The sequence below is a fragment of the Castor canadensis genome, chromosome 4, assembly GCF_047511655.1.
Source record: "Castor canadensis chromosome 4, mCasCan1.hap1v2, whole genome shotgun sequence".
In the NCBI taxonomy this organism is placed as follows: domain Eukaryota; kingdom Metazoa; phylum Chordata; class Mammalia; order Rodentia; family Castoridae; genus Castor; species Castor canadensis.
In genome coordinates this window covers 40,141,058-40,167,788 of record NC_133389.1, presented here as the reverse complement: position 1 = coordinate 40,167,788, position 26,731 = coordinate 40,141,058, and the positions used below count along the sequence as shown (strand labels likewise).

The 26,731-nt window shown below is 40.0% G+C and overlaps 1 protein-coding gene across 2 annotated transcripts in view; it reads left to right on the top strand.

The window, feature by feature from the left end:
• The first annotated feature begins 1,653 nt into the window (after positions 1-1,653).
• Mapre2 (microtubule associated protein RP/EB family member 2) overlaps positions 1,654-26,731 on the top strand; it is a 152,750-nt gene continuing 127,672 nt past the window's right edge. The window contains exons 1-2 of one of the 2 annotated variants that reach the window (XM_020177514.2): positions 1,654-1,747; positions 24,211-24,272. Coding sequence is in view for 1 of the 2 variants with exons in the window: in XM_074070011.1 (XP_073926112.1) it covers positions 3,247-3,270; positions 24,211-24,272 (86 nt within the window). In the remaining variant the exon portion in view is untranslated. Of the gene's footprint in view, positions 1,748-3,116; positions 3,271-24,210; positions 24,273-26,731 lie in introns of those variants that run through there. The other variant, XM_074070011.1, reaches the window with a different exon arrangement.

The following is a 26,731-nucleotide window of genomic DNA, read 5'->3' as shown; positions in this document are numbered from 1 at the left end:
GCTAAGAATATAGTATCTTCATTAATAAATTCATTTACATTTAAATTTCAAGATTTTTAATGAGAATAAAAAATGTACTACTCCCTAACAATCCATTTACTAGTTCCGATATTGAAATAAATTACCCATCCAACAGGCAGATGGACATTATCTATAATAAAAAGCAAAGTGATTTTTTAATTCAATATCTCAGAACCAATTTATCAAGACAAAGTAGAAACTAAAGAACTTTTAGATCAGTATGATATGCTCTGCCTTATAGCCCCTATTCATTTATCCAACAAACGTATCCTACACGTTCAGCATGTCTGGCAAGTTGTGGGGGTAGACTCGTTGTTCTCGGGCTGGCTCTCTCATTTCTGTGCCCATTTCACACACTGCTCCCCTTGTGGGCACATCAGGCTTTGTGCCAGCCTTGCACCTGCAAGGATGACATCAGTTAATTAACTAACATTTTCTGAGCCCTGGTAAATGTGCCAGGCACTACACTGGGCGCTTTTTGTGAATATTCTCATTTAATCTGCAAGACAACCCTATGAGGTGGGTATTAGTATCATCCTGATTTTACAGGTTGGGAGACTTTACTGTTAAGAAGCTTCCTAAGGTCACACAGCTCGCAAGTGGTGGGGTCCACACTCAAAATAGGCGGGCTAATGCAAAAGCCAGTGCTCTGAGCCTTGCTACTGAAAGTGTGGTCCTCAGAGGAGCAACACTGGCATTCCCCAGGAGTTTGCTAAAAATGTAGAGCAGACCATCAGGCCAAAACCCAGGTCCACTCAAATAAGAATTTGGTTTTAACAAGATCCCCAGGGATCACGCTGCACGTGAAAGTTTGGAAAGCACCACCTGCTAAATCACTCCACTATGAAAGACTCCCCTTTAATGAACATAAGGGGAGAGGATGGATGCAATCTTTCCCCAGAGTAGCAATGGGGGGAGGGAGGAGGTAAACATGGTGCTCTCCAAAGAAAGGTTAAAAAGTTATTCAGAAAACAAGTTCTTGTGGTTTTAAATACTGGAGATTCTTGTGATCTGCAAGGGTCGGACCACATCCAACAGCAGCAGATACTGAGCTGGGTCTTGAAGCCAGAACATTTTCTCAATTCATTAAAAATATGTGCTGTTCCAAATGGACACGTGCCCACATCAATAATCTTCTGGAGTTGATTTCTCCAGCTTGGAATCCAAGTATCAACAGCATCAACAAGCGGATTTGAACTCTCAATAAAACATACCGTTATTAAATCGTTATTAAATCTAAGCTGCTACTCAGAAGTGCTTTAATTAGTAACGCTCATGATAAAAACCAGTTTGCCCCTCATTATCCGTCAGAAGGTGTAAAAACTGGGGCACTTCTGTAGATGGTCAGGTACTTCATTCAGGGTGTGCCGTCGCCTTGGTAAGTCCCTTCTGCAAGCCGCCCCTGCTTCTTCCCTCTCAGTGAGGCCCAATCAGCCCAGTTCATGTCACTGGCTGGCACTTTCTTCACTGTCACCAGTTCAGCCTGCTCCCGTGGGTCCGAACTGGCATCCCCCTGAGAGTCACTTCGGACCCGCTGGGGTCTCCACCTGCACCCCCGGGAAGGGGCGGCGCTGGCCGGGCTCTCAGGAGAGGACTGGCGGAGGCACGGTGGTGGCAGACGGCGAGTCACGTGCGACTGCGGGGGCGGAGCGCTGCTGGCCCAGTGGGTGGAGAAAACAAAGCCCCCAGCTGTCAGCACAGGAAGGAGGCAACCGCGCCGGAGCAGGTGAGTCAAGTGCATTTAAAGCGGTACCGCCCCAGCGCACCCCAACACCCTTTGCCCTGGCTCAGCCCCTCCCTGGCCCCGCGTTGACCGCGCCTCCTCTCGCCACCAGGGTCTGCAGACTATGGGTCGCGGAGCCAGCAGAACTGGGGATCCCTGAGCCCAGCAAGAAGTTATGCAGGCATCGGCACCACAGACCCCACTCCACACATACACTGGGTGTGCATCCCGCCGCGCTCCTAGGCGCCGGGTCTCTGTTGGTGTCCGGGCGCCGCGCACCCCGAGAAAGGGGAGGGAGTCGGGGCTGCCACGCTGGCAGAAGCAAAGTGGACTGGCTGAGGGGTGAAGGCTGGGACGGTCTAGAGCAGGGGAGTTGGAATCGGTGAAGGAGGGGTCTTGGAGATGCGCGCCCTCGGTGCCCCCGGCCCCCGAAGCTGGAGAGTTGAGCCCCGGGGCTGAGAGCGACGCTGGCAGAAGCTGCGCACTTTGGGGAACACCAGGAAGTGCAGCACGCTGGCGCCGGGCGGCTGGAAAGCATCCCCTGAACCCCGCCTTTACAGCCGTCCGGTATGCTCCCCTCCGGCTGACCCGAGTCGCGGATGCAGCCTCTTGGTACTGGCGTCCGGGACTCAGGAGCCCAGTGGGTGGGAAAGGGAGCGGGTTAATATTCTGCGCCCAAGTGGTTCTCTACTGTGAGCATCGTGAGCACAGGGCGAAAGCTGATCAGTGACTCCCCACTCTGCTTTGGTAGGAAATTCTTCTTTGATCTACCCTTACAAGGGCTGAACCCAAGCCAGAAGTCCCACAAAGCCCAGAAGGAGGAGTGGGCACAGAAAGACCCTCCCCCTCTGAACCTGGAGCGCTAGGTAATGCAGACTTTTAGACCCCCCAAAAGGGCTAGTGGGTTTGGCCACCCTTTGAATCACTTTGCCCTTTCGGTGCCGAGGACAGAGCTGAAACCTCGGAGGAAGGGACGTTGCAGCCATTTGATCAGGAGAAGCCTTTGTCTTAACCTCCAGGTCCCCTCTGCTAGTCCTTGCTAGTCCAGTAGCGCGTGAAGTAATTAATATTCCGAACATTATTCTTCCCTTCACCTTGCCACCAGCCAACACTGCTGCCCTCTCCCTTACCCCTCCAATTGCGGGTCTTCCTCCATTGCTCTTGTCCAATCTTTTTCCAAACAAAAAGGGGGTGGAGGGAGGGAGAGAAAAAGAAAAATGTGATCCAGACTCTCTAGGCAAGAGGAAGTCACTAAAGGCACTGTAGCACAGATGACGTAAAAATCAAGGGTTAAGTGTTCAAACCTGCGCCCGCCTGCGCACAAGAAGTCGGAAGAACTTTCTTAATTAGCATAGTATCTGCCTTGAGGCCGCGCTGCTAGGCGGAGGTTCAGCCCCAGCCTAGGTAAAGCCTCTGTAGTCTGGTCTTAATTGAGGTTGGAGCAGCACGTCTAATCTAAGAGCACCCCTGGATTGCAACTTTGCCGAGCAAGACACTGTAGGATGAAACAGAACAGAGATCAAAAGGTAATCAGAATAGAAGCATTTAATATACTTCTCTTGGGCACTAAATTTGACCAAAATGTTAGCAAGCAAAGGCGGGAATGGCCCTCACCTAGCTTTGCTGTCATTGTTTTCTGCCAAACTAAGACATCAGGTGGGACTGAGTGTCAGTACATCTCTAAGGAGGTTTAGGAGTTTACTAACTGGTCCTGAGGTAAATTTAATTGGTGAGTTTTCCATGCGTGGGAAAAGGGATGTTTCAACTTTGCTTCATATTAGAATCACCTGGGAAAATATGAAACACCTGATGTCTATATCATATCCCAAACCATTTAAATCATATTGTTTGTGTGGATATGGGGTTGAGAACTAGGCATCACTATTTAAACAGAAAAAACCCAAAAATCAGTAGGTGATTCCATTGGTAGGGCAGTTTGGGAACCACTGTTGAAAAGGGAGAGTTCAGTGGCTAGCAGTAACAGGTGGTGCAAGATAAGATGCCAGGTTAAGGACTTGAGTGGGTGAGGGAAAGGGCACTGAAACTGGGGTGCAGGTGACTAACACCCTGGGGCACAGGACTGTCATCTGGCAGCCTGGATGGCAGTAACACCTACATCATTTTTCCCTTCTCTGCCTAAAATCTGGTTGTTGGAAAGATCTAAGTTCGCCATCAATGTCTGGTTTCTGCACTGTTGTTAAGGGAGACGTAGAAACTTTCATCCCTGTGCTGACTCATGTGTAGCAGGCTGCAGGGAAACCCAGCAGAAACAAACTTGGAGCAGCCTGGTGAGTCAGCCTGCTGTATTCCAAAGCCAGCCCAGTAAATAGGAAGTTATTACAGCAAGTAGTGTATTGACAGGCACAGACTCCACGCCTTTGAAAGCACATTTTCATATCTGATCAGGATCTGTTTGCTTGTAGAGCCGCTCCCTTTTCCAACACCCCATTCTACCTGCTTCATATAATGAACACTGCTGTTAGAAGGAAAACTCAAGCCAATTAGACATCTTGTAATTTTCTTGGTGGAAGACATAAAAAAAAACAACTGCAGGGAAAATGTAAACTGGTTTGGGATATTTCAGTTTTGTGAAGTAGAGTGAAGGAATTGCAATGCACATGATTTGAATACAAAAAAGTCAAATACTGTTTTTATTTTACATTCAGGGATGAATTAAGGGATATATTTAAATAGAAATGGTTACACCTAACATTTCATATGAAATTTTGTTTTTATCACAGGTTTGTTGGTTTAAAAAAAAGCTATACCCAAAGGATGACTCTAAGATAACTTGCTTAAGATGCAAAGTTTAGTAAATTAATGTGTTCTTCCTATTTTTGTTGCTGTTACTTTCAGTTTCTGTAGCTCTTCCTCTCTTCATGACTTTATGTCACTTCGCTTTCTCTACCATTGCCCAAATTCTGTTTTCCATCCTTAGTTTCTTTAAGGGGATGAACAGTGTCTGGCCTATAGAAAGCACTCAGTATTATCAGCATTTGAACTTCATTTGAACCTGTCTTAGAGCACCTATGAAACCCTACTTGGGATTCTATTAGCTCCTTAGTCTTTATGACTGCAGGCCCAGTAATATAGCACACAAGACCATTTGTGTCATAAGTGCTGCTTGTTTGTACTGAAGATTATCACAAGGTGGGGAGAACATTGGAAAAACAAAGTCTCGTAAGTACAATCTGTTTTATTTCTAAGACAGACATTTGGGATATGTAGGAACCCAAGTCTGGTTATAATTCTAAAGTACAACAAAATGATCACTAATTTGTTCACTTATATTTTTGCACAAAGCATTTTGAACAAAATTAAAAATTGTGACATTTAACCATACTCTCATGAATCAAAGATCCGTCTCACAAAAATTTACTTTCTATTCATTATTTTAGAAAAAGTCAATATCTATGTGACTCCCTTAAGGAATTCATTAATTTACGAGTCATTTCAGAATAGATTAATAAACTTTTATTGTCATCTGTCCACTGCTGGTATTTAAAACAGTGCATGTGGGGTTGTGGATATTACAGCTCAGTGATAAAATGCTTGGCCGGTATATGCAAGATTCTGGGTTTAATCCCAACACTGGAAAAACAAAAGATAAAACATGTATATTTCAATAGCCAGATATTGAAAATTGGAAAGTTGGATATGTTTTTTGGCAGATCCACCTTTAATAAATGTTAGTAAGAACTTCCAAATGTCAAAATGATGTGCATGTATCCATTCTCACTTCTGTGTAGCCTACAAAGGGGCCTGGGGTGCGCTTCTGAAATTTTGACTCCTTTTGGGGGAGATGTAAGATATTGAAAGGCTTAAATATAGTGTAGAACAGCAGGACTATTAGGATTAATGCATATTAGTCAGAAATTGCTTACCGGAGGATAGTATGGACCTAGCTCCATAATATTCATAGGTAGCCCAAAGGAGCATCACTTCAAATTTAGAAGCTCTGGTATTTTTGAGAATAGATGAGAACTACCATGCTCATTACCTGAAATTTATAGAAACTTTTGGTCTTATTAACATATCTGGAACTAAACATAGTTGGGTGGATGATATTCCAAGATGCCAAGTAGCACAAATAAATCCAGAAAGCTAAGAGAGCTGCCAAACATGGCCCTGGTATGGCTAGAACAGTGGGTGGCTAACTGCTTTTCCAGTGTCTTTTAGGTTTGCTGTAGTCTTGTCTTGACTAGTGGCTTTGGCTGGACAAAATCACTTCTAATTATCTCCCCCATCCCACCTCGTTAAAAAAAAAAAGAGAGAAAGCCCACATCTGTCATACTCTCCCTGACTTTATCCTTAAATAATTAACCTTCCTACTATACCAACCCCAAACAATCCAAGCCATCTTTAGCTTCTTATCAAAGTAGTAAGTTATTTAAATCTTTCCCCAAGTCACAGAAGCATAAACTTTCTTGTCGTAGGGGCCCTTAGAGGTTATTTCCACCACCCAGTGAAGCTTAAATACCCTGCACATCTTCACTAAGGAGTCCTCTGCTTTATGCTTGAATGTCTCCCTCAAAGCACATTCCAGTCATGGGCCGCTCTCTTTGCACCGTTCACCTGCTGGAGAAACAAAGACTCCCTAATATAATTCACCTGCAGCCATTTGAAATATTTAAAGGGCTAGGGATGCGCTCAGTGGTAGAGTACTTGACTAGCATGCAAGAAGCCCTGAGTTCAATCCCCAACATCATAATGCTACTATTAATTAAGATTCTAGAAAGAATATTTGAAAGAATAACTATGTTGATGGGAACTTGTCTCATTTTTATTGCAAGTATTGCCTGTCATAAAATTTCCTTCAGTTAAGAGAACTTCCTCTTTTGAGTACTTGTTAACTATCACAGAGGGGGAGTTTGCAAATGAGTTTCACTTAGACTAAGAGAGCAACTTTAAGGGTGATCTGGGGGTCCTCATCAACTCTTCCAGAATCAGTCCACTTGCCATTTAGAGACTAAAAGAACAGAGAGGTTCTTTCTTTACTAAGTGAAATAACACATTATTATTATAAATTTTGAGGTATTTGACAACAGCTAAATCATTTCTAAAAAGAAAAACAAAACTAAAAGTCTTAAATTATTTAGCCCCATCCTACAATTATTGATAATAATGGCGTGTAAATCATGGACTCCCAAGACAACTTAATCCACGAGTGCTCCTTATGGAATAATTGAGGGAGAAGGAAGAGAATGAATGGTGCTGACTGGGTCCAGCCCATGTGAAATTAACTCTCCTCCCTCATAATCTAGATCTCACATGTTTACTAAGTACATGTTGTTTATTATAGCACACGCCAGGCATGTGCCACTAGCAGTTCTCTCCAAATTAGTCCCTAAAATTATGAAATAATTGGATTTACTATATTTTTATTAGAGTAGGACTCCATCATTGTTCATTGCTTGCCTCAGTCCTGACTTCTTATAAACAGTATGGCAGGAGTGACTATTAGAGTAGGTAGGAGAAAGGAAAATCACCAAGAAAAGAAAGCTAGAAAATGAAGCAGTCTCTTTAGTTTTGCTGAAGTATCTCAAACAATTTACTGGGTGACATAGATAGGGACACTAAAGGACACCAGATTACCCTGTAAAAACTGGCATATCAACAACAGGTAAGCAAGAGGCGAGTACCTACAGCCACCTTCCACTTCCTTCTTTCAAAGATTGCCTTAAATCTAATCATTTGCCATCATGTGATATTAAGAAGAAAAATATTTCATGATTATAACCAAGAAACCACTGTCTCCATTTTCCCAGTGAGTTTCTGCAGTCCTCCATAAAGTAGAAGAAAGAATGCTGGAAAAAAGAGCTCCCTGCCTTGCTCTACCTAAGTTTTCCCTGAAAAGAGCTGTTGATGTAAACAAGGCTCTCTGTTGGTTCACCCCCAGCTTGCCTTCTGTCACCAAGTTTTTAAAAGTTTGGTCTATGGGCTAAATCCCCTAAAAGCAGCTGCTGCAAACCAAAAGCAGCAATAAATAACCAAGTGTTCTATGTAGCATGGGCAAATAAAGAACATTCCCTGTGCAGTGCAGTGTTTATACAGCAGTGTCAAGGTGTCTGTTAATTCTCTGCCCCAGCATTTACCCTTCCAGCACTGCAAAGTAAATTAGAATTGAGGGTGGGGGTTATCTCGGGTTGCCAGATAAAATGGAGGATAATTGCTTGAATCTCAATTTCAGATGAACAATGTTTTGTTTTGTTTTGTTTTTAGTGTAAATGTGCTCCATATATTGTACATGGTATGTACTTACACTAAAAATATTATTTAAAATTCAAATTCAATTGGGTATCCTGTCTCACTTTTTTGTTTTAGTTTCATTTTCACTGAATTTAGCAACTCTACTTTTATCACATAATAAATCTCAAAATGGCTAGCTTTCCTGACTAATAAGATATTTGATTTGGGGTTATATTTCTGGGATAATAAGTGAAAATGTCTGAGCTGCCTTCACTTTCTGAAGAAAAAACATGAAGCCATTGAAGTTTAAAGCTGAGGTTTTCTGCACAGTTTGCTTAATTAAGAGGGAAAATAAAAATAAAACCAGAGCGAAAACATTAGCAGTCTTTTCATTTTATAAGATATTTTGAAGTACTTCCTGTTCTTTCATAGACCTTTTAGTAGCCTAAAAGCTTCCACAGATAAATTGTTAGTTTAAGTGGGCTAGCAATGTGAATCCACCAACCATACAAGTAGTGTATTTCAAATCAGATGGCAAGTCCAGGTGAATCCAATGGTACCTTGCTACCCAAGTGTGGTCTAAGTAGTAACATCAGCATCCTCTAGGATGCCTTAAAATGCAGAATTTGATCAGATTGGGGGCATAGCTCAGTGGTAGAGTGCTTACCTAGCATGTGTAAGGACCTGGGTTCACTCTCTAGCCCTCTTCTCAGACTTTAATTTGCATATATCACTTGTGAGTCTTTTGTTATAGTTAAGATTCTGGTAGTTAAGTCTGGAGTGGAGCCCACTCCAGGATTCACTTTCACAAGTTAAATTGATATTTTACTGCCTTGTTCTATCCTTACTATCAGTTCTATCCCTAACAAATGGTCTCTCAAAAGAAATTATTTTTAGTTTCTTTTGATTAAACTTCAAGATATGCAACGTTGTATTTCTATTTTATTCATATGAAAATCCTAAATGGCCATTTCTAATATTTTATGAAATGCCTATGTGAAAAATGCAATTTTGAAAAAAGACTCAGGGACTAACTTGACAACCTATTATAAATATTCTGGATATCTTTGATTAATAACCTCTAAGTCGGGTGGATCACACTTTCTGCACCTCAGATCACCAGCAAATCTCTTCTATGTGCATCATTTAATATATGGCAACTTACATAGAAATATTTATATGCCAAGGCCACACATTCATGTATTTATACCCCTGGGTAACTCTAAAACTAGGCAAAGATTATCGAGTTTGAGCCACTGGCAAATTCCAAACTACTCCTGTGAAATTCTAAGTTTTAAAAAGTAATAAAGAGGCTTCCTAGATCATTCTTTCTGAGTTCAAAAACCTCAAGCCTGCCTGCTTGCCTGTCTGTCTTTTTTAGAAGTTATAGTATTGTATAGTAAACAAAAGAATTGGAGGAAAGCTGTCAATGACCTAGATTTTCAAACTGGTTTCATAGCCAACTGGGTGATTTTGGAGGTGTTACTTTGTATCTTTCACCAACATCCCTCAAACTGTTTTCTCACCTATCAGAGGCAATGGAGTCATTGTTTTTAGGACTCTTGTCAGGATCAAACTAGATAAGGTGTGTTGGCCTTCATGAGTAGAATGTAAATGACATGGTCATGGTCACAGACTTGGTTAGTGATCTGCTTCACTTAGGGCTGGCAGTTGGCTAAATATTGTAGGATGCGGGTTTCTGCAACATGCCTAATATAGAAGAAAGGTGATGTTCATCTTAACAGTCCTGTCTGTGCACACGGAATAGAACCACAAGGCAGGATTGGAGATGTAGCTCAGTGGCAAAGCACTTGCCTAACATGGGTGAGGCTTTGGGTTGAATCCCAGCACTGCAAAAACAAACGAAAAAGTATTTTTTAGGAGTGTAGCTCATGGCTGTAGGTCCAAGTCAACCACAGGCTCTTGTTTCTGTACCCCAGAAACTTAAAATTCTTCCCTTGACTGGTAAACAGTGACATACTCAGGGAACCATACAACTCTTTAGAAAATATTACTTCTTAGTGTTCATTTCACATTAGCAAGAACAAGAAGACAAAAAAAGAGCAAGAAAATGAATTTAGAAAATAGAATGAAATATCTCTTCAAAGCCACATTTTTAGGTAGCCATCATAACACATTTGATGTGCTTATGTGCTTTATCATTAAGAGGCTTTGTGTCTTATCCAATTATACAACCTCAAATTGATCATTTTATTTAAAAAAAAAAAAACCTACCAGACAGAATTTTCCCCACCGCCACACACAGGAAAAATTCATTTATCTTTATTGTTTTAACAAATAAACATAAATTCATTAGCAGGAGTCTGAAAAAGGTAAGGGAGGGATGTGAGGAGCAGCATTCCTAATCTTACCATCCCCGTGCAACTGTTACAAAAACTACATTTTTTCTAGAGCTTTTCTTGTTTGCATTCTTATTCAACACTGTCTTGTGTAAAACGTTTCCTTAGCATTTTTGACATTCCTTATATCCAGCATGTTTCTAGCAGTGTTCCTTTGCTAACCTGGGGTGTCTTTCCCTGGGTAATTCAAGCTTGGGCTGGGTCTTATCTCTGGTGTTAATTCCTCTGGGTCCTTACTACTCAACAAGCGTGGTCCACTTACCAGTGGCACTAGCTCAGGCTCCCCAGGCATTCTCAATTAGAATCTGTTCCCTAGTAAAAATTCCCAGGGGGCCTATTATTAGGCCCTGACATTTGAAAGGCTAGGGTCAGTGAATCTTTTTTCAGCCCCTAACCGTTGCCTCTGCCCACTGGCACTTGTCACTCATCACAACATGGTAAGTTAGGTGGCACATGTTGATTTGTTTTTTATGAATTGTTGAAGGGTGTGAAGGACTCTACTCCTCTCCAAATTCCCAGGTTCTAGCACAGTGCTTGACAGGATAAGAGTTCAGTTGAGAAATTATTTACTCATTTTCCAACAAGACTATTTTATAGATTAATTGCAAGTCAGAATCATCCTGTGTACTGGAAAATAGAGTACTTGGGTAGGGTACTCTCCATTAGTATGCAGTCGGTTAAAAGGGTTCTCTTTTATTGCTATCTTTACTATGGAAAATATGCTTGGTGGGGGGGACCACCTCTCTGAAAGTCCTCTGCTAGAACTTTATCCCTTCTGCAAAATTTTAATCCCTGTTAAGTACCAGTACCTCTGGGAGGAACTGTACTTTAGACTTGGTATGAAGGTTGCTTGGTATGAAGTTGCTTCAGTATGAAGGCTGGGTGTTTAGGGGAGTGATGTAGAGATATTGGTTGTCTAGAAAAGGTAAAGAACACTAGTAGATGTTAGAAACACTAGTAGATGCCTGGAAACAATTTCTACCTGTGACAGATCTGAGGTTTTTGTCTTGAATCATAATATAGGTCACTTTTTCATGATTAAAAAAAAATGAAGATATTTCAGATCTGTAAAATGTCAAGGTGTGATGTGTGACTGTGCCCTCCCCCCTCCATGTCCTTTCATCTGTGACACATTTCATTCAGCCCTACATTCAAAGGGAACCACTCTGAGAATGTTTTCCTCAGGTGTTTGTTTGAAAATTCTAGACAATCAAAGTACAGATATTCCTACGTCAATGTTTCTAAACTGACATTAAACTTAAGCAACAACTGTGCTATAGGGAGTTTTGTCTTTTCACTGTGGAAAGAATGTTCTGTGACCTTGGGGACAGACAATGTGAGGGCGGGAGGAAGGCTCAGCACTTAGCCTGTTTTGAAGTGGTGAGAGACTGGTCAGAGCTTTGGAATCAAGTTGCACCCAGAAACAAGAAACATCTGTCCGACAGGGCTATTGTTTGTGTTATTTGAAAAGAACCCGAGGCTCCTGGTACTGCTTACCAACAACTCTCACAATAAGCCACACAGACTGAAGACTAACAGGAGTATAATTATTTTTAAGAATGTGTGGCCTTTTTTCTCCTGTTGGAGTCTGCTGCTGTACTTGCCCATCACCATGGACACCAGTAGTGACCAAGTTGTAAATCTGAGTCAGGATCACCTCTTTGGTGAAGAATGTCCAAAACCATTTATCTGAGTGTCTCTGATGATACTTTTCATGGTAATTTGCCCAGCCTGGGACAGGACTTTGGGTGGGGCTTGAAAGAGTCATCTTGACACCTTTTGAATGTACTTTGTTGGGCAATCTGATGCAAGTGAGCCAAGCAGGATGGGTAAAACAATCATTGTGTTCCATGCCCTACAATATCAAGCCACGCTGCACTTGACTCACATTTTCCTGAGGGGTTGGTGGCCCATCCCCATAGAAAGAGATATTTAACAATACATTGTTAGGCTTACTGCTCCTTTAGGGGTTGTTCTTGGAATCTGAAACCTGTGTAAATTTTTTGCTTTCCACATTCTGGGGGTTTGTTTTTAAATCTTAAAGACTAGCTATTAACATTGGGTTTTAATATTAGCCTGTTAATTTTTACCCCATTAATAATTTTGTCTGACTTTAGTAGAGAGACTTTGCATCTTCATTTCTCTATTTGAAATTTGAAATACTCTCTATGTGAATATTTATTACTAATGATCATGAATAGAGGCCTAGAGATTAAAAAATTTAAAAATTGCTGATAAAGAGAATTAGAGAAATGTTAGCCGAAGAGTAAGAAGCAATATCTACCAAAATATGCAAAAGAAAATAGGAGTTTAGATCCTTAATTCAAGATTTAAAATTTAAGTCTACGCAGTGATCTTCACTCAAAACATTTGCAAGCTAGGCACAGCATCATTCTTATTGTTTTTATTATTCACAGAAAGGCAATTCAAACTGATCGACCTGGTTCTTGTTTCAGTTGTGTATAAAGTGCAGTTCAAGACAACTCCATTCAGTTTTGTTTTGTGGCTTCTAGTCTTATCAATAAAATGAAGTTCTCATACCTTTACCTAATCCTCTCTCTATAAAATATCTCAGTACTCTGAAAGATAGTTCTTATTTCATCTCATTTTTCTTGTAATAGAAGAAAATTAATGCAGTGGGAACTATATTTTTTTGGAGAATCCATATATTACTTCTTAAGCATGAAAAAAATACATAGTTCTTATAATCCATTAGCACCCAGTGAATTTTTTTTAGTTAAATTGGAATAGGTGGAAGTAGTGGCAAATTTAAACATCCATTTAGCATATGGAGAATGCCATTATAGCTCCTCAAAATCCAAAAACAGTATAACTTCTGGCAGAGCAGAAATATTCTTTAAAAGCCTCCACTCAGAATTCTTCTAGAAATCCTACTTGCCTGTCCATGTGGTGGCTAACATTGGGTCCTTTTTCTACCAGTCAGCTGGGCTCAGAAATAAGAGGCCATCTGTCATATCCTGCTGGAGATAAGGGAAGATAAGGAAACAATCAGAACAAATGTCCAGGTCCAGAAATGAGTTGTGTTGTGCTACCTCAACATACAGAAAAGGCAAGAAGGGCTACATCCCATGGTCTTCTGTTGCTTCTCAGTTACACTGGTAGGACACTTTTCTAAAGATACCAGATCATGTGAGAACAAGAAGAAAATAGATTTCAAACACAGGGAGTGAACCAACCATGACAAAAACTTCTCTTTAGCCTAACACAGGGGGAGTTCCCGTGTTTAAGACTGGAGTTGAGTTGTGCTAATTTGTGTAGAAAGGCCCCACATCAACAGTTGTGAACAGAAGTTGGAATCATTGCTTCTTTTATGACCCTGCCACCAAAAGTTTATTCCCAGTGTTGCTCAAGGAGGGGTTTATGATAAGCAAAGCCCTTTCCTGCCTGGGCAGTAGGGTCACTGCACTCTAAACTCTGGTGGCACAGTCCCATGACACCTTCCTACTCTGGTGGAATGATCAGAGCTAGTTATGTGCCACCTACCTCAAATCTCTGGCATAACTGGTACCTTCCAAGAGAGGATCTCACAAAGTCAGTGCACAGCTCTCTAAAACACATTCCTTGAAAACCTGGGGAATCATCTCATTTCTGCTATTTTCTAGATGCTAAACTCAGCCATAGAGATTTTCTTACTAACACCACTTAGTAATGACAAAGTTTTCACATTTTCAGTTTATCATTTACCTTTGACAGTGTTTGGCATGACTTCTGAGCTTCCTCCTAGCCCTTAAGCACATTGAGAAAAACTAGAAGGTCCTACTCCAAGATTTCCTTAGGCCCCTTTCCTCAAGGCTATGTCTACAAGATCCCTTAAGATTCCCTCCCATTCTGTTTCAGCTGTTGGTTTTCCCTAGAGTTGATTCCATCTTATTATTTTCTGACCCTGTAACATTCTGATCCAGCTGGCTAAAGAGATGTGTTCAAATTCAATTATTTAATTGTAATGATGAACTTAAGTGTTTCCCTTTATGTAGAAATTTATAGTTACTAAAGAATTTTTATATACAGTAGCAACTCTCTAAGTAGGCACACTTTACAGAAGACTGTTTATTTTCTGTATTTGAACTAAGTTTAAATGGCATGGCCAAAGTCACATAGTTGAGAAAACCATAAACCCAGGGAAATTCACTGCAGGGCCAATGCTCTTTATACCAGACAAGTTTACAAATGATAGTTGGATTCTCAGCGTGGCCCTCAAAGTTCTTGTAACCCATAATGATGTTGAGTTATACCAGAATCTTAACCTCCAACTACCTCATGTTTCCCATGAAAAGATGCAGAAGGCTTCAAATACAAGACAACAAATAATAGTTTGGAGGCATAGCCTACCATACATGTAAGCTCTTGATATTTTGGCATTCCCAGTCTCTTCTTTCAGTTTAAAAATCACAGTGCACTAAGAAAGGACAGGACAAGTTCTCCAGGAATCTGGTTAGTTAGGTGATATCAAAAGTCATTTTGAACTTGATACTTTTAGGCAGAGTGATGGTCCAAGTACATCATACAGTTGTGGAACAATAACACAGTTTTTAAGATTTCAGATCATTGTTTGCTTCTGACCATTTGGCAAGTCATTGGACCAACTTCCTATCTCTCAAGCACAATGGATATATGTGTGGTGGCTTTGGCTGAGTCTACACAAAGGAAAATGGTAGTGGCTTCATTGAAGGTGCTCATATAAGAAGGTCCAGAACCATTCTGTCAGGTCCTAGGTGAAGAAATACTAAAATTTTGTTTCAAGTGCTCTGTAATGCATTTGCACAGAGTAATTAAGTACATATCACCTTGGAAAGGCAAGAACTTCCCTAGGCTCTGTACACTGCATGAATAAATATATCACTGCTGAAGGGTTAGGGACTGGAAGGGAGAAGAGAAGTGAAAATGTTGGTATCCTAAAGATGAATTTTTCCTCCTTATTTTTGTTTTGGTCCATCACTGGTAACAAGATCTGAACAATAAATTCATTTGTTTGAATCAGGATTATCATCCAAAATCAGCTACCCTCTGAAGGTGGCAGACTTTGGAAAGAACTCTGATGTAGAGATATCACACTGTGACCCCTTGACAAGCAGCATCAACATCACCAAGAAACTTTTAGAAAGATGGAATCCTAGACCCTACTCCAGTCCTATTTAATCATAATCTGCATTTCAGTAAGATTCTCAAGTCTGAAAAGCACTGCCATAGAGAAGCCTGAGAAATAAAATTACCTATTTTCTCCTAATTATCAGAGTGACAAAAACATTAATGACTTTCTGCATGTTACCCTAGAGGACAACAGTCAGATCTTTTCCTTTCTGTTCTTCCTGTCACTATCATTGCATTGTGTCTGTCACCCAACTCAACCATAAGCTCCTTGGTGGCTGCACTGTGTCTTATCATCTCTTAGAGCCTCCAATTCTAGCACGTTGCTGGCATATGACAGTTGTATAAGGTAGCACCAAGAGCTTCAGCTGCAAAGTCTGACAAATAACGAGTTTGAATTCCAGTCCTGCCACAAGCTTCGGTTGGCACATCTATAAGACAGGAATGAGAAAGAGCACCCCCAGGGTTAGTGGGGGGAATAATTGAGCGATGCATGCGATATACTTATCTCAGTGCCTAAAGCATCATAGTACATTAGCTGTTCGTAATTGTAGCTGCTGCTGTTACTCTTTTTGAGGTACTAAAGCGTTAAACCCAGGGCCTTGAGCATGCTAGGCAAGTGCTCTGCCACTTGAGCTATGCCCTCAGTTCTGATTTGTATTTTGTTTCTGAGAAAAAGTCTCAATCTAACTTGATCCTCCTGCCTCTATCTCTGAAGTAGCTGAGATTATAGATGTGTACCACCATGCCCAGTTAGCTGTTGTTAATCTTATGTACCCAGCGAATTGTGAACAAATGAAGAAATAGAAACTTCACATAAAAGTTTCAAGAAGATGAGAACTTGATATTTGATACTTCACAATAATATATGAAATTGAGGGGCCAGGCATAGTGGGGTATTTCTATAATCGCAACTACTAGGGAAATAGAGATCAGGAGAATCACAGTTCCAAGCCAGCCCAGGGAAAAAGTTAGTAACACTTCATCTCAGCAAAAAAAAAAAGCTGGGTGTGATGCTCCATACCTATAATCCCACCTATACAGGAGGTGTAAGTAGCAGGATAGCAGTAAGGCTGGCCCTGGGCAAAAAACATGAGATTGTATTTGAAAAATAACTAAAGCAAAAAAGAGCTGGTTTATGAGACTCAAGTGATAGAGTGAGCACCTAACAAGTGCTAGGCTATGAGTTCAAACCCCACTACCACACATACATATATGTGTGTGTGTGTGTGTGTGTTTATAATATGTAATTACATATTATATAATTATAAACAATATACAGTTGTGTTTTAAATAATAATATGCAAAGGAAGCCTAGCAGAAGAAAAAAGTAAAATGTATCCAAATGAATTCACAGGAAAAGCATGCTATTTGGAATCAGAAGACCAGTGTTGGGATCCCCACTGTGCCTGTTTGCTAGCTGTGATCTCTCTCAGTCTCAGTTTCTTCACTGAAGGGTAGGACACCCTAATCATCTTTATTTCATAGAGCTATACAGAAAAGCATTCACAGCTTGCAGTGCAGGAAGGCAGGCCCAGGTTACTCATTGTGAGTCCCTCCCTCTCCTCTTATCACAGTATCTGACAAATAGGAGACAGTTTGTGATGCCATGCGTCCACGGGGGGTAAGCATTGATGCACTCTCAGGAGGAAAGTGTACAGTGCTTGGTGGCTCTCCAAAGCTCAACTGTAACAAAGTTATAGTTTGAGCCAAACTTGTACAATTAGCATTTAATATCCCAGGGTGGGGGTGAGATGTCTAGGCCACAGACATCTAAAAGGGCTCCTTGCAGGTGAGGGATGAATGGGAGAGAAAATGATGAAAAAAAAAAAAAAACTGCTCGAGAAACACTGAATTCAAGGTTTGAATCTGCAATTCAGTATCCATAAGAGTTCCTGAGGAAGAATTATAAAGGACAGAAAAGCTCCCAGTCAAAAGACAAGCAGAGCAGATCTCTAAAGGAAGCAGCAAAACAATTTTGACATCTGGGAGAGCTGATATATGTGAAAGAATTTTCAAAATTAAGAGCAACACACATGTATAATTATGGATGGAAAGTCTTTAAGGAATATCTTCAAATTGCCTATTTTAGTTGCATTTCCAATAATGTATTGGTTTTCCTCCATAATTGTCTTATCCCTGACAAAGTAATTAGAGCTTTGGCTCTGTAACTTCACTAGGATATTTCCTGTTTGAATGGAATTCACACATTTTCCCAGCAAGGAGTTTAGTTACTGATGTCACCCCCAAACACTTTGAAATAGATTCCTCCACAAAGCAAAGTCTATAGCAGGGCCCCAAGATCAGTGATGTTTGATGCTACATCAGCATTATGGGGTCCTCGCCCAGGCTCAAATGGGGAATGGTGGGCAAAGGCTATGCAAACATTCCTGCACATTGTTCTGTCCTCTTACGAAGACTCTTGAGAGACTCCGCTGAAGATATTAAAATAAAATAAACTTCGAAAAGGTTTCACGGTACATAAGAATGAACATTATCCATCTTTGGAGGGATGGCATAGCAGTCCTCAACGCCTAGTCTCCTAACAAGCTGCTGCCACAATTAGTACCTTACTTAGTTCTACCCTTTTAACACTTTTAATCTGTTATTCTGCTCCTTCTTTAGGTAGTTAAAGGAATAACAGACCACAAAGACAGGACACATGGGAAGCAGGGCTTTAGTTTCCACTCTGACCCAAGCACTAAATATGAATCCTAAGCTCTGAAATTGAATCTGAAATTGAACCTGTCTGTGTTACCTTCTTCCTGCTTCTCAAGTATTCTGCTACTTTTAAATGTCAGTCACACACATGAGCACAGGGCTATTCTAGTCTCACTACATTGTTTTCAAGGATATATGATTAAAAATGGATAAAAGGGTAAGCATAAATAATGTAATTATGAAAACATTTCACAGAGTTATAATGCATATGGTATTTCTTACATATGTCGTTTTTCTGGAACAAATTTTACTTCCCTACCTTTAGCACTATACTTTAAAAAAAATTCTAGAATGGAAAGGGCAATCTTAAAAAATTATTTTAATTCTGATTCACATGAGAAGCAACAGATGGGTAAATGAGGAATCCAAAAGGAAAGGTTATGCTAAGAACAGAACTGAATTTCTGTTTTATTGTAGCTATCATTTTAGGTAGTTTCTTGGGATTATCTTTTATATTTATAGAAACCCAAATCATACCACCGTAGGAAGTTTATAACATTATTACTTCTTAATATATACTACCCAAATCCCTTTATCAGGTAGCAATATTTTAGTCCTTAAATGCACAACATGGATCACTTGGTAAGTGAGAATGAGTCATACCAGACTTAATATCCAAGATTCTGTGTAACTTGACCTCCTTTGCCTGCCAGATCCTCTTCATTGGTTTTTGGTTTCCCCGGTGTGTGCTCAGCTCTGCACACTTCCCTGCAGTGAGGATCAGGGCATCCCTCCGCTGTCTCTGGGGAAGGCCAAGAGCCTAACCCCAGACCACTAATTGACATGGTGCTTTCTGGAAGCTGATATGGAGTAGGATCAGCTTCAGGATTAATAGCCTATGATTTTCTGTTAATGCTTATAAGCTGTCTTATTCCTAGAAAGCCCTGGACCTCCCACATTGTAGAATATGACCTACAACTGGAGTGATTCAGTATCTCAAAGTGCCATGGGGAGTTTGGAATTCTGAGCAGCCAAAGATAACAGTCAAATCCTGAGAGGAAAACCCAGGCTCAGGGCCCAGCAGCATTCTCTTCTTGGAAAAGCTGTGAGCAGCTGGGGAGGTAGTGATGCTATCTTTTTGTGAGCAGGATGCTCTGACCTTATGTAGATCAGAAGTCTTATTGCCTAGCTACACCATGATGATGAAAGAATGAAATCTTCTTTCAGTGGCATGGCATGATTGGAAGTATTTTTATGGCTGCTGTTTTCATTACGCTATCTTTTATGTTTTACGGCAGGCACAGAAGTAGTAGTCATGGGGTTGTTGGCAGGGGGTGGGTGAGGGAATTCCCTAGCAAGGATGATGTCCTTCTGGTATATCTTGGACACGAGAGGCTAGAATTCTGGGCTTGTTCAAAGAAAGAGGATTTGAATTTCTGAAGAATGGACTGTTGTAGAAACAGAAGTGCTTTGTTAAAGAGTTTGGCCAGGTCATGACTCTTATCCTAAGAAAAATATTTGTTTTTCTCAATTCAAACAAAAACAACAAAGAATGAGCTGGTTTATGCCTGCTCATTTCTAAGGAGCTGCCTCATGTTCAAAATGACAAAACAAGCATCCAAGTCAACATGAAGGGGGACTATGTGAGCTCCTCTTTATATGCTGGTGATAAAGGTTATGTCCTTATTTTGTGTGTGGTCCTGTTTGGAATACAGAACACCTGCCTAGCAAGAAAGAATGAAGTTCTATTCCTGTGCAAACAGATGGTGGAATTTCTTAGAAATTCCTGAGTAGTATGAACCTGAGGGTATATGAGATTTGTCCAAAAATTCAGGGTGTATCAAACTGGTGCTTCCAACTCATTTCTGGTTTTGAGTTTATGCATTTATATCAGTAGTTTGACCTTTTTTTTTTTTTTTTTTGCTGTACTGGGTTTTGAACTCAGGGCCTACACCTGGAGCCACTCTACCAGTCCTTTTTTGTGAATAGGTTTTTTTCAGATAGAGTTTCTGAACTATTTGCCTAGAACTAGCATGGAACCATGATACTCCTGATCTCTGCCTCCTGAATAGCTAGGTTTACAGACGTAAGCCACTTACACCCAGCTAGTACTTTGAGTTTTGATGAAGGATTGGAAAGTTAAATGTAGTAGAAAAGGGGGAGAAAGATCAGAGAGAACTCCAAGATAAGCAAGATTGGACAGTGTTTTGTAATCACCACTGACAGGGATTCCTGAATTGCTAAGATGTGGGTAAGAGATTTTTTTTCTTAGATCTGTGCAAAATGGGGCAAATTCCTGACCCCATCTTGTCCACTGCCTTGGGGCTTTTGTTTTTTTCGGAAAAATAATAGAGTTAAAATGAAGTGTCTTGTTCAATTCTGATTGTTTTCCAATCTCCTAATATTTAAAAAAAATTTTAAGATAATTGTTCATTAGCATGTAATCATAAGAAATAATATAAACAGGGGTTGAAGGCATGGCTCAAGTGGTACAGCACCTGCCTAGCAAGCACAAAGCCCTGAGTTCAAACTTAGAAAGAACCCATCCTTTTATCAGGAATCAGATCCCACAGTAACTGACCCACTCCTGTGACAGTGGCATCAATCCATCCATTAGCTGGTGCATATTCCAGAGTTTTCTTTTCTTTTTTTTTAGAAACTACCAAACTGTCTTCTAAGGTAGCTGTACCATTTTATATCCTCACAGGCAACAGATGACTGATCCAGTTTTGTTGAATTCTTGCTGGAATTTTGTGTGGTCATTATTTTTATTTTAGTTACTCTAAGAGATGTACAGTGATGTCCAGTTGCAATTTTAATTTTCACTTACCTAATGTCTAAGGAAGTTGAATATCATTTCATGTGTCTATTTGCTTTCTGTTTAACTGCCTTTTGTTAAATCTCTGTTCATGTCTTTTGCCCATTTTCCAATTGAAACAATTTTTACTGTTGAGTTTTGAGAGTTCTTTACATATCCTAGATACTAGTTCTTTGTCAGATATGTAGTTTGCAAATGTTTTCTCCTAGTTTATAATTTGCATTTATATCCACATGGGTAAAGGTTTTTAATTTCGATGAAGTCCAATTTATGACTTTTCCCTTTTACAGATTATATTTTTTGGTGTTAAGGCTAAGAACATGTTGCTGTACCCTAGATCCCAAAGATTTTCCCTTTGTTTGCTTGTGGTTTTTTTCTTAGAAGTTCACCATGTTATAGCTCACACATATGTGATGGGCTGTTGTGAAAAAACAGAGAAAAGCCAACTGTATACAGATAGGACTGAATCTTCTAATGACTATCTGGCACATAGATAAACAAGGAAACTTATTCTGCTTCCTCACTTGGCAGCCAATACTTTTTAAAGTAACAAAGCTACTGAGTACTAGTTAAATGAAGAAGGCAAATGAAAATTTTATTCTGATTTAGTTACGATTTCTGAAATATTGGAAGACTTAAGAATAGCGACTGACATGGATGGGATCTGAAGTAAAAAAAAAATTAAAATTGTAGATTGTCTGAGTTCAGAGTCGTTCATGTTAAACCTTCCAATTTTGAAATAAGCCCAGGTATGTGAATTACCTGTGAGCTCCTGAACAGTACAGGTGAAGAAACCTTATCTGAAATGCTTGGGACCAGAAGTGTTTGAGATTTCAAATTTTGGGAATATTTATGGAATATTTGCAATACACAATGAGATCTCTTAGGGAGAGGACCCAAGACCAAATATGAAATTCATTTGTTTCATATGCAAATGTAGCCCAAAGGTAATTTTATACACTTAAAATAATTCTGTGCCTAAAACATTGGAGATTTTCCACTTGTGGCATCATGTCAGCCCTGAAAAAGTTTTGGATTTTGGAGTATTTTGGGTTTTAGACTTTTGGATTAGGAATGCTGTATAATATTAATAATTCAACTGTCACCTTTACTTTTTCTTTTAATTGTTATGCTGGGTGGGGGTATCTTGTGGCATTTACAAAAGTTCTTACAATATATCAAATATATCATAGTTGAATTTGCCCGCACCATCATTCTGCTTTATCCCCTCTGCCCCCATTCCTGGAGTAGTTTCAACAGGTCTCATTTTTCCATTAACATACATGTATACACATGTCTCATTTTTCCATTAACATACATGTGTACACAGTATTTGTACTGTATTCACCCTCCTTCACGCTTCCTTCACATCCTTCTCCCATACCCCCAGGCAGGACCTGTTCTGCTTTCCTATACTCCAATTTTGTAAAAGAAAAAAATGACATTTTTGTTTATTTAAGATAGCTACACATCACCTTTACTTTTATTCACTCAACACTTATCATTTTGTTCTGTGCTTTTTTTTTAAAGTCATCTCATCTTTCCCTTATAGAAAAAGTATGAAATACCTTCTCATTTGTCTTTAAAACAACATCATCATCTCCAGAACGTTGCCTAGGGTTAGTACAAAGTATCAGATCTGCCACGAATATTTTATCAAATTGATTCTAAATAAATAGCAAAAGTATTCCTGAAATGATTGCAGACAGAAAACACAGAAGAGCAATGTGTAGGGTGGGGCTCAGGAGGAAGGTGGGGAGGGTTAAGTTGGTGGGGCTCATACACGTATGTGTGCCAGGTCATTCTTAGCAGCATCTGCTTAACCATATACAGCCTCCCCAACTCCATCCATCCTCCAACATTGGGCCCTCAAAGCCTGAAGTTCATGTACTTACTTCTCAGCCTCCAGAATTGGGTCTCTTCCTCATCTATTTTATCATTTAGCTAGAATATATTTGTAAAGAAAAATTCATGAAAAGAAAATAAATTTCTACTTATATGTATATTTTGAAGTTTCATCCCAGCCTTGTTTATAATGTTTTTCCTGTCAAAATTAAACAAAAAAATTTTTTATTAGATTAACCCTCTATTATTACTAAATGTAAAACCTACAAATTAGGGTTGAGCATGGTGGAACATAGCTGTAATTCCAGCTTCTTACAAGGCAGAGATCAGGAGGATCACAATTCAAGACCTGCCCATGGAAAAAGTTAGTGAAAGCCCCACCTCATTCAACAAGTTGGGTGTGGTGGTACTTGCCAGTAATTCTAGTTACTCTGGAGGTGGAAGTAGGAGAATCATGGTCCAAGGCCACCAAGGCAAAAAGCAGGAGACCCTGGGCTGAAGGCATGCCTCAAAAATAGAGCTAGCAAGTGTGAAGCCCTGAGTTCAAAAAACAAACAAACCACAAGACCTTGTTAAAGAACAAACTAAAGCAAAAGGCCCAGGGGGGTGGCTCAAGGCCTTTTAAAAGGGAAGTGGGGAGACATTTCATACTTGCTTGCCTAGCAAGTATAAGGCCCTAAATTCAAACCCCAGTACTGCTTTGGAATTAATAATGAAAGACAGGACTGTAAAATACGGTATGTGGGGGTACTTGCAGGAGGGGGGAAGGTGAAAGGAGGAGATGAAGGTGAGGGAATATGGTTGATAGGCTTCATATACATACAAGAAATAGAATGATGAAACCTCATGTAATTGCTTTAAGTAGGGCGGGGAGGGGTTGGTTGTGGTGGTGAGTGGAGATGGTGGGAGCAATCTAACAAATGTACAATGTAAGGCCATTTGGAATTGTCATAATGAATTCCCCTGAAAATGAATATGTGCTAATAAAAATGGAAAAAAAATTGAACAAAAACACTGCAAATTAGCTTACAATTGGGGAAGTCAGTACTCTAACTGCTGTTGGCTTTTGATACCCCACTGGAGATACTGCTCCCTGGGGAATCTGCAAGCAATGATTTTCATCACACCAGACCATGGGGAATGGGGGCTGGGAGGTAAAGTATATTTTTTCCCCAGAGGACTGACATGACACTAAATTTTCACAAATTGTAATAAGTCAGCCTAAAAATTGATCTAATAATATAGATTGAGAGCAAAATTCTATTATTGTCTGGCACTAAATCACTCTCCTATGATAAAATCAGCTGACATTGAATTTTTGGGTGCGTTTTTTCTTTAATTTCCTTTTCCATTGCTAGCCACACCTAATGAACTAAATCATAACTATGTCCCTATTTTTTCATCATATTAAATACCCCTCTCTCTCTCCCTCCCTCCCTCTCTCTCTCTCCCTCTCTCCCTCTCCCTCTCCATTTTTCCTATCCCAGTGTCCCATTTCCCAGAGGAACACTTCATTTCGACAGCCGAGGAGAGCGCTTGGATGCTCAAGGTGAGGTTCAAATATAAATTATTTATTGTTTGCAGATTAAGTTGCAGCTTTGTAACAAATTTATTTTCAAAATTCTACTAGACAGTTCAAGCCAATATTTGAGTGAATATGTTCCATGAAAACATTGTTTTCAAACTAAGTGTACTATGGGTTAATTGACTGCTATTAGCAGTTCCTCAAAAAATGGTCAATTAAAGTTTCATTTTGGAGATCTTATATATATTTGTGATAAGTGGAGGGGGAGACTATCAAGATAAGGTAAAAGAGATCTAATTTCAAATTACATGTGAATAAATGATTTTTACTTGGTATTGTTAAAAAGCAAGATAACCATTTTGTAGGAAGGAGGAAGGGAGGAAAAGGGAGGGAGGGAGGGAAGAGACAGAAAGAGAGAAAGAATAGGAATTTCTTGTGGCAATGCCAAAGACCCAAAAAGCCCCATTTTTTCAATTTGCCATTTGTCTTTGAGATATATTCACTTTGACCTTCAGTGATTTCCCACTGCTACCCTGAGTCTTTCTAATATTACACCTTCAAGGTTCATCTCCAGGAGCTCCCTAGAACAAAGGAACAATTAACTAAAATTCCACCAGATGGCAACATTTGGAAAGCCATTCAGAGAGGTTTCAAAGCCATGAGTTATTAGTGTTCACGTGGAGAACAGTATGAGTTTAATGTCCTAGATTTCGTCAAAGACACACTAAAGATCTTTTTGCTCCTTTCCCCACCCTCACAACATTTAAACATTTTTTTATCTTAAAAAAAGAAGGTATGTGTTCTTTCATTTTAAATTTTGTAAGGTTGGATTAGAAAGTTCATTTGTGCATAGTAACTCTCCAAGTTATATTGGTACTAAAGCCTCAACTCTGTGGGTACCTTTGCCTTGGTGTCTCATTGCGAGACAGTCTTAAGAGTGATGGTTATTGTTAAGTAACACAGATGAAAAAAGATACCTGGAGTTCTTTGCCTACCAAAGAGCAGCTTGTTAAGTTGCCTTGATTTATGCCAATACAAAAAAATTTAAAAGAAGTTGCCCTGATATTAAAGCGAGAGAAATTTGTAGGTACAAAATTCTTATTTGTATCAACTTGGAATAATTAAGGGTTTTAGATGTAATGAGTAAACTTCCCCTTTCACTGTAATGAAAGTGGAGCTTTGGAACCCAGGTGCTAGCCCAGAGGCTGATTCTGCAGGGGCCAGTTCAGGCTTTAAGGCAGAGTTAGGCCAGAGGACAGGAAATGGCAGCTGGTGACAATGGAAACAGGAAAAACCAAGAAGAGAAGTGTCTGTTTTCCATGTACTCATAGAAGCCCTCCCTGAGCAGGCACTGGGCACCTTTTGAAAACTGATCTTGTGCTGTTGGCCTTTTTGGTGGGGACAGGGCACATCTGTCTGAACTGTGTCTGGGACATCGAAGTTTACTACTAGTGCTCTGGTGTAGGGTGTAGTTACATCCTCTTTCACGCTCAGAAGGGTCTCTGTTGGATAATAAATTATATCCTCACCTTATATTCCAGACTGGCATGTTTGAAGAATAAGTAATAGGAAAAGGTGGCCCATTTATAAGTGGGGTGTCTCTATAAATCTTATATCCAGGGCTATAAGACAAATTCTTCACTTTTGTAAAGAGCCAGATAGTAAATATTTTCTGCCTTGCAGGCCAAACAGTTTCTATTACAATTACTTAACTCATGAGCTGAAGATATAGCTCAGTGGTAGAGCACTTGCCTAGCATGCATGAAGACCTGGCAAACAAATACTTGTTTATCTCACTGTAATTTGAAAGGAGCCATAGACCATACATAAATGAGTGGGCTTGGCTTGTTTAATAAAACTTTATTTATAAAAGCAGGCTGCAGCAACTTTTGACCTGCAGGCCAGTTTGCAGACACCTGTCAGGGGTAGAACAGGGTGGGGAACCAAAAAGACAGCTATCATTCATTCCTGTCCTTTCTCCGCATCTCCCAGCTTTGCTCATCCCTGATGAACTAGTGCATGTTGAGTTACTTTTAGCTGGAATGCTTTTGGAGCACACCTGTTTTAGATTTAGGGGTTTTTTTTTTCAGGTTTTGGAATATTTGCATATATAAGATATCCTGGGGATAGGACCAAAGTCTAAACCCAAAATTCTTTTGTTTTTATGTTTCCTGCACACTTTACACATGTATCGTGTAGGTTATTTTAGACAATCTTTTAGTGTGTCTGTGTTTTGACTGTGACCCATCATATAAGGTCAGGTTTGGAATTTTCCATTTGTGGTGTCATATCAACACTCAAAAAGTTTCAGATTTGGGCACATTTCAGGTTTCAGAATTTTGGATTGGGGTGCTCGACTTATATTGATAGTGTTCTTGAGTGGAAATCCCATCACCACTTAAGTGTTTCTGAGAGTTCTCTGCTGGTCTACCTGCTTGATTCTCCTCCAGATCTGTTTCTGTACCATGTATAATATACCTGAG